Below are 9,054 nucleotides of genomic sequence, written 5' to 3'. Positions count from 1 at the left end.
TTTAAAATTTCCACCACTCATTTATCAATTTCAAAATTGTTCACATTATATGATAATGCATATCGCATATGAATCTTCCCATGCATAGAAATTACAATAAATATGAAATTAGCCATTCCTTAAACCATATGCAAATCAACAATCAATATTGAAACAAAGAAGTTACCTCTAAAGCATCCGTAGCAAAATTCAAATTCTAAAATCACACGCAAAGCAATCTCTAAAGCAATGAGAAACAAACTGAATTGAACTATAAGCACATGCACAAGAGGATCCATCGACCATATATAGATAGTACAAAGCAACATTGATTATTGAAATATTAATCCATCAATTTTAGCATCACATATTTTAACAAGCACACCAAATATCAAAGGCTATTACGAGATAATTGTCTCAGTAATTGATAACTAATAAAAACAAGAACAAGTACAAGGTTGATCACAATTTCTTTTGATTGTTGATCACACTACTATTTTTTTACGCACTTATTCCTCTTCTTCTGCTTCCTCCAGCCACTTCACGAAGGGCTCCAGTGCCTTCACAAAGGTTTGCCTGCCATAATTTCCAGTAAATTTTAAAAGATCATATAGAAACAAAAAAGGACTACAATATGGTTATGAAAAAGAAAATTAAATAGGAAAAAGATACACATATAAAGCTAGGGTTGCAGAACGAGAAAAAAGACGGTAACAAATATGTTTAGCCCTCCAAATTTCTCACACATACAAACAGAGATGCACCAGACTCCTAAGGAATATTTATAGCATTAAAAGCAAAAGACAAAAGGTGGGTTATTGCCTTATGACCTCAACAAGTGGGCTTGGATGATATAGAAATTGGCCTACCCTTCATTTAAACATAAAAGTAGTGAACAAAAGTAACTCAAAAGGTTCAATTCAGTACTCTGATTCGTTGCTTTATGTTCCCACCAGTTGCTCAAGCGCTAAGCAGAACAACTAATGATACATCCTACTTCTCAATGTTATTATAAACATGAAATAACTGCATACCTGCCCTTCGGGTTTGTTCCTTTGTGGAACCAGTGAAGAATGGTGTCTTCCGCAAGAACATCCTCGTCATAGAGAGACTTTACAATCTCAGGGAATAGCTTCATCAGTTTCGCATCCTCATAGCATTGCATCTGAACTTTATACATAAGTTCCAGCTGAAGTTTTCCACTGGTGCAGAAGGAATTTAACAGCTTTGCCCATTTTTTGACCTTTATTATGAAAAACACATCCCAGCATTTATTCTCAAAATGACGACTAATAAATTAGCATACAGTTATCCAAAAATCCCTAACAAGTTATGACTTCTAGAAAGCTATTTTAATCAAGCCGAGCATAACTAGAGGTGCAAGTATTAGAATTTAACAGGGACAGGGTAGAAAATTGACATATGTAGGAATGGACAACTGTTGAACTTATGCTCAGGTCAGATAGTAATGCATTCATGTAGAACGCAATTAAAGTCTGGGCAGGCATCCATAAAAAAATTAGGGGCAAGCATGATAATTTAATGGGAACATGATACTATATATAGAAATTTGACATTTCTGGGAAACGATAACTGTTGAACTTATGCTTAGGTCAGATAGTTATGCATTGAACTAGAACATAATCAAAGGATGGGATGGTGTCTATAAATCAATTTGAGCCAACACTTTAGAACGCTTTTAAAAAGTTTACTTTAGAAGCTTTACACAACTACAAAGATATGCATAAAATTCTGGTAAAGGACTACTTCTGCACTTCACTCATCAATTTAAACCAGGTATCCAACCAACCTCCAAAACAAATCAAATAAACTTCCAAGAAAGTACTAAGAAAGGAACTATACCATGCAAGCTAACTGCTACCGTTCCTAACTATAGAAAAAGGACTATCGTCGCTAATTATAGAACAAGGATTATTGCTGAAGTGAGATAACCAAATACAGCAGAGGTCAAAAAGCAACGAACCAAAACAGTGGTTGATAAGAGAGCGGGCACTAACAAATATAAAACCAATTGTATTAATTAAACTGTAGAATTAGAATATGTTAAATACAACTAAAAGTGTTATCATTCAAGCAACAACAAACCCAGTGTGTTCTAGTATTCATACTCAACAATCTAAACCACAAGAAATTTATTAATTGGTCAAAATATGTGTTTAAGTATCAATTCTCCCCAAACCTTATTCCTTAGATTGCAGCCTCAGGAAGTCAGCCATCCAAGTGTCTTACCCGAAGCCATGTAAAGGGATTGACTGACATCCAAATGATTTTTTATCATAAACAGGTTGTTTTTCTTTCCCCACTGTTTCACTACCCACCACCAATACCCCTTCTAAACCCAAATAAATTAAATCAAGGAAAAGGAGAAAGAAAAATATGCATCAGTCACTGAGAAAGTTCGCCACATCCACATCTCTGCACATGCATACAGGTTATATTTAAAAGGAAAAAAGAGGACAGAGCAACGGAAAACAATCCAATGTAAGATCACTGCATATTTCATGAACCATCAGCAGGTCATTTATTATTACAGAATCTTTATTAGTTGCAAGAGATTCAACACATTTTACTGTCCTTTTGCACCTAGGTTGCAGTTAGCACCCTCCTTTATGGTGTTTCTGATAATTTCTCTTACATATTTGCAACATATGTGGGATATAGTAATCTCCTGACCGCATGTGCCTTACTGATTGTGAACCTATTTTTAATAATGGTCGATACTGGTAGATTGATTTCATTTTGGTGGACAAAGACCAAGCATGCATCTACTTATGGGGTTTGGGCCATTAGGTTATTGTGTTGTTAAATGCCTGCATCTCCTATGATACATTGAGTTTCCATCAAAAGAGGGTGAAGGAAAAAAAAAATGTGAACAGACAAAATGTAGAACCTGCCGCAAAGCTGAATTGGCATTCTGCTGCTGGTTCTTTCCAGACCACTGAACAGCATCCATTATTACATCCCAAAGAATTCGTACAACCTCAATATCAGGTAATTTAGCATCCTTAACACGTTGTTTGACAGTTTCAATAACTTCAGATATATCAGATTCCTCTGCTATCTGGGTTGTCAAAGCAGACTTCATTTCCTTCAGTTTTACCTCAAATATTTTTTTCTCATTGTATTCAACCAAGGGCACCAACTCTGCCTTGCTGAAACCCAACATAATTAGGCATGAATAAGTTTCAAAACAGTCAAGAAACATGAAGCATAGAAAGACACTGCACGAATTCACTTGCAAATCCAAAGATACAATACAACCACTCATTGTAACATTGTCAATCATATTTAACAAATTAAGGGGTGCATTTGATGTGCTGATTGATGAATAGATATGAAAAAAAAATCATCCTATGCCTGGTCTTGTGTTCACAGAAAAGGAAGGATGGGATTGCAAATAGGATGGATCATCCTTCTAGCATAGGATAATTCAATCCTTTGAAAATGGTAGGATTAATAGGATAGGATGATCAGTATTAGCAAATAAAACTCTCTATTTTTTTTTTTTTTGAAAAAAAATACCTCTTAAAAGGTGAAAATTATAAGTTTAACTATATTCATAACCATAAATTATAAATTTAATTTATATTTAAATTAAGGAAGGGTAATTTTGACCAATGACAAAAAATATCCTATCCTACACTTGAATCTTATTTAGGTAAAACATGGTATATGATAAAAAAATTATCCTATCCTAGTCTTAATCTTGCACACACTAAACATAAGATAGGATAATATCATTTAATCCTATCCGCTGACCTATCTCATCTTATGACTTATTCTATCCTGCCCATTATTCTGCATACAGGCACAGCCTAGTTCGATTTTCTCGAAGAGTCAAGTCACAAATGTATTAGACAGCAACATATGTACTCAATCACATGAAACCCACAATCAAGAAAGGTTCAATTATCTCAGATGATTATGAATAACACTCATGTTATTAACACATTTAACATTTCTATAGGCCCATCATTGATATTGTCAAAAACATGCAAATACTTGGTTTCAACCAATAAAAACTATATCACAAGATAAATGATATATTGGCCATCTTACTATTTAATTAGGTCACTAGTTTCTTTCTCCCTAATTTCACTACTAGGACCAAAGTCAAGTACAATTCACCAAATGTCAAACCCAACAAAGGTATGATCCTTTTTTCATCAAAAACCAAAACTTTTGATCTCCAACTGTAATATAAATTAGGAAAGAAATGCAGATCATTTGTCAATGATATTAAGAATTTCTCCAACTCCAGAAGATGTGTACATTATAGTATCTCAGAAAATAGGACAAGCAGGGATATTATAAATTACAATTTCTCTCTCTCTCTCTAACCAGAAAACTTACGTGAAATGCTCAGAAAAACCTTCAGCAGATCGCTTTGCGGGAGGTAAGAAATCCAGGAGATTGTCCTCCACTTTCCCTCGCTTCAGAATTGAAATTAAATCCTCAAGGCTATTATCCACCAGATACTCCTTGAAGAAGTCTGTTATGAATGAAAGAACTAGCCCTTTTGCCACAAGATTATCCTTGAGCAGTGGCTGGAACACAGTCTCAGGTGGCAGCCCTGATAGTTTCTGGGAAAAAGCAAGTGCCGTGAAAATTGCAAGCTTCTTCCTTTCATTTTCCTCAAAAAGCTCCAAGGACTGCAAGAGCCTTTGCATAACATTTTCAAGATTCTTTATCAGAAAAGGCTTTCGGCGCAAGATTTTCTGGATGTAGATCACAGATGGCAAAATGGCTTCACGTTTAGCCTCACACTCTATGATAGAGTAAGGGTGGCGCTCCCCCTCATCAGGTTTAATTGTGCCTGGTTGTGTGCGGCCTCCAGTGAAAACAACCTGCAATTGCCAATTTAGATCACTCCAAAGCATTATGAGTAAGTTTCACCAAGGCAAATGAGAGGAAGCAAGCAATTAGAACCACACTTGAAGAATTTGATCAAACATCAGAAATATTTAGCTTTAATATTTTTTATTGAAAGTTTTTAGGCCTTCCTTACACAAAATTAGTTAATTCTAAGCATGAAAGAAAGTTAAAAGGTAAATGCAGATAGGCCAATTGCAAAAGAGTAATCCTATTATCGCCCTAACTAAAGAAAATTAGCAATAAATAAATAAATAAATAAAAACTATAAAAGGACACTCACATTCTAGTAGATACTTAAGCCAAAAATTTGGAGGAACACCATACTCAAGTTTAGGGAAAAAGAGTTTTATCAAGTATTCTTAATATGGTCTCTAACAGTACCAAGTTTTACTTAAAAACCCGATGCTGCTGTCAAACCTCTAGGCATGCATAATAGGTATATCAAGTGTTTGCTTCATAACATCAACCCATAACCACCAAGCATGCATATGCCAGAATGGTAAGAGGAATCCCGTATCTATTTTTACCATAGATAATCGTTCTTAATGCATGGTCTAAAGATCCAATGAAGTAGCAGACAACAATCAAATATTTTCCTTTAAAAGGATAATATCAAAATGTTGATATTTCTTTATCAAAGCAAAGAGTTTACCTCAAAGAAGGTGTCACCGTATCTCGAGAAGTTAAGGTCTGAAGATTCAATGTTCTTAGCAACAAGTTCCTGCATGACGCAAGTGTTTGATCAGAGAGCACAAAATAACCAACTAGAAGTCTAGAATCATGCTAAAGTTTAAATCAAGATTCAAAATATGTAAATTGTGCATTGTGATATTTACCAGATCACCAACATTATCCAAATAGATCTGGACCACTGCATCAGCAAATGCTGCAGGGTCCAGGGGCGCAGCAATATTCCGTTTGCGGGTCTTAATCCGCGTACCACTGCACAATGGATAAATGAAACTTATGAAAAAATTAAAAATAACATAAAAGAACAACAGACAGGCACACTATTAAGGTTCTTCCACATATAATTAGAATATTAGTTTTTCAACACAAGCTAGCACCTGGTTTGATTTTTGAGAAGTCAAATGAAGTTAAATTTCAGCATCAGCCCCAATCTAAACCATAAATGACAAAACAAGTTCCTATTTTATAGGTACTATAAGTACCCCACAGTAATTAAAACAAATAAAACACAACCCTGGATTATACAATAATGAAATCAAATTTTCTTTAAGGGAAAGAAGGAAAGGCGCAGATAATTTTTTTTATCAAGCATAACAAGAGGATATCTAGCAGAAAGTCCAAATTCTCTCCCTACTTATAGATCAAATAACAAGCTCTAAGAAATATGAAGAACTGTAAGAAGATCACACCATTATTAATTATTAATTTCGAATAAAAATCGAAGAATAGTGCATTTTTATAAAACTAAAGCATAAAAAGGTTCATAGACAAGGAGACCAAAAAAATTTTGCAGTCAAAACAAATGAACATTGGCTTATTACTTTAAAAGTTCATTGTACATCTCATGCAACTGACATCAACGACTCACAATACTAAGTATTACATATACCGCACTTATTATTCTTTACATTGTCAGCTCCAATACCATTAAGAAATTTCGATAAAAAATAACTTACCCAAGAGTGGGTTTCTCCTTCGAGCTGCAGATATGCACACCAAGATCAAAAGTGCGAACATTATAATCAATTAGTGAGTGATCAAAAATAAAATAAAAAAATTGAACTTTTTTTGGACAAAAATTGCACGAAAAGTTAAAGAAAACAAAGGATCAAATCTCAAAGAAAAAGGATGTTCCTGACAAAAAGAAGAAAACCCACTTAAAGGAAATCAAGATAAAATTTTAAAAAATAAAAACAGTATCAAAATTCAAAGAAAAAAGCTTCATGAACAATTCCTCCAAAGATTGCTAAAAAAAGGCTTCAAAAGAAAGCCTAAGATATTACAAACTACGGATCAAGGAAAGAACTTCTTTTTGTCTTCAAAACAAGAAATCCCTAAAAACGAAAAAAAATCCCGAAGAATTTATTATTTTTGGCTATGTATTTAGAAATGATCGGGAATCAAATCAAGAATTTTACAAGCCAAACATAAACAACAGAAAAAGCTAAGAATTTTTTAAAGAAAATCTCAAAATTATAAAACAAAGATCAATAAAAAGCTAATCAATTTGGTTTGGGCAAACCAAAACTAGAGATCTCTGATTAAGAAAAGAAACAAAAAGATCCAGAAATAGATAGAAAGAGAGTACCTCATAAACCAAGATGAAGAAAGGATCGCAGCAGAGGAAAGTCTCTCTTGGATTTGGGAGATTTTTCAGAGAAAGAGAGAGAGAAAAGAGTGAGCTAATACTTTTTGGACGAAGATTTTGTAATTAAATAAATTTATTATTTATTCTTAGGATTTTCTTTTTCTTTTACAAATATCGTACATAAATGAAGAAACAAAAAATATGAGGGAGAAAGCGAGTGAATAATGAAAAATAAATGGAAAGGTGACAGTGTTTTACCTTTTTTTTTTTTTGAGAAAAGTAACTTTTTTTCAATAAAGAAAACAAAGGTTGCTTTTGCTTTCAAAATAAAAGCAGGAGCGTAAGATTGTGTAAAATAATAATAATAATAATAAATCAGATGATATTATGATATTCAATTCATGGTGCTAAAATCATTGGGTTCGCTTTTTTTTTTTTTTTTTGTAATGTTTGTGATTAAAATTTAAAATTATAAAAATTTATTTAATGATACATGCATTTTGAAATCAAATTTAAATCTCTTAATTAAGAATCAATTAATTATGATGAGCCCTACAAATGGTAAAAAGACTGAAATTTTAAAAAAATTCCTTAACTATTTCATTTTTTTAAAATAAATTTTTATATTTTTATTATATTTAAATAAATTTTTAATATTTAATTTATATTCAAATTAACTAATTATTTGTGCACTGTACAAATTATTTTTATTTATTTAAATATATGCAAAAATTATAAATTAATACTATTTAATCACTTACATGTTTAAAATCATATATTATTGTTTTCAAACATATTATATTGATTTTTAAAATCATATATTATATCTTAAATATAAAAATATTATTGTTTTTTTAAATATATATATAACTGAATAATAAATTAGCTTATAGTAGTTATGTACCTTTATCTATGTAATTTTAAAATTTAAAAAAATATATGAAAATAAAAAAATAGTAAACATGTATCAAAGAAAAATAATTGAAAATAAATATTATTTTTTTTAAAAATAAAATCATAAAAGTAATAATACATTTTGAAAAAGTTACAAATTGAATAAAAAAAACTCTATACCTCCTACTTTTTATAGATTTTGGATGATAATTAGGATGTTTAAACTTTAAATTGTTGATAAATATCTTTTGAATTTAATATATATAAGTGATATTTGTATTTTTGAATTTTAAAAAAATTAAAAACTAAAAAATTATAAAAAAATTACGAAAGTAAAAATAACCCTTTAAGAAATTTAAATTTAGAAAGAGAAAATTCTAAGTGAAATTTTAATCAAATAAGATTAATTTTTTTAATTTTATATTTTTGTTACAACTTATTAAGATTTTTTGTTTTTGAGAAAAGATAATAGAAAAATCATGGAGAATATAAATAATTTGGGTAAGATTTGATTTTGAAATTTTTTATATTTGAATTTGAATAATGTATAATAAATATTTTCCATATGTCCAAAAAAAAAAAGATGCCAACTAAGCATTTCTGTGGTAAATCTCATCAAGTTTTCTTGTATGTTGTAATAATAATAATAATAATAATAATAATAATAATAATAATAAGCTTTTATTTCAAAAAAAAATATTGATTTATTTTAAGGGTTTATTATGTTCAAATTAAAAGCTAAGGATTTATTAAGATATAAAATAAAATTTAAAAGTTTATTTAGATGTAAATTAAAAATCAAAGGTTTATTTAAATGTAATAAAAGTATAGGAATTTATCTAAGTAAAAAAATAAAGTTCAAAAAATTTTTTATTACTTTAGCCATAATAAAATAACATAATAAACATCAATCATTAAATATCATGAAAGAAAATATATAAAAAAATAATCAATCTAGAATTTTCAGATATTTTTATTTTTCTTAAGTAAATTGAATAAATAACTTT

The 9,054-nt window shown here is 30.5% G+C and overlaps 1 protein-coding gene across 1 annotated transcript; it reads right to left on the bottom strand.

Annotated features, from left to right (window-relative positions):
• Positions 1–292: 292 nt before the first annotated feature.
• Positions 293–7,263, bottom strand: LOC111276833 (uncharacterized). The gene is made up of 8 exons (XM_022862726.2): positions 7,154–7,263; positions 6,522–6,545; positions 5,712–5,817; positions 5,528–5,596; positions 4,354–4,847; positions 2,891–3,152; positions 1,014–1,222; positions 293–555 (listed from the first exon to the last, which is right to left on the bottom strand). Exons 1-8 carry the CDS (start codon positions 7,156–7,158, stop codon positions 489–491), a joined length of 1,236 nt encoding a protein of 411 aa, XP_022718461.2. The 5' UTR covers positions 7,159–7,263; the 3' UTR covers positions 293–488.
• Between the last annotated feature and the right edge of the window lie 1,791 nt (positions 7,264–9,054).

This window comes from Durio zibethinus, chromosome 7, assembly GCF_047325235.1.
Source record: "Durio zibethinus cultivar Kanyao isolate XHJ-2024 chromosome 7, ASM4732523v1, whole genome shotgun sequence".
In the NCBI taxonomy this organism is placed as follows: Eukaryota; Viridiplantae; Streptophyta; class Magnoliopsida; order Malvales; family Malvaceae; genus Durio; species Durio zibethinus.
The sequence above is the reverse complement of the archived record's forward strand: the minus strand, read 5'-3'. Positions and strand labels throughout refer to the sequence as shown.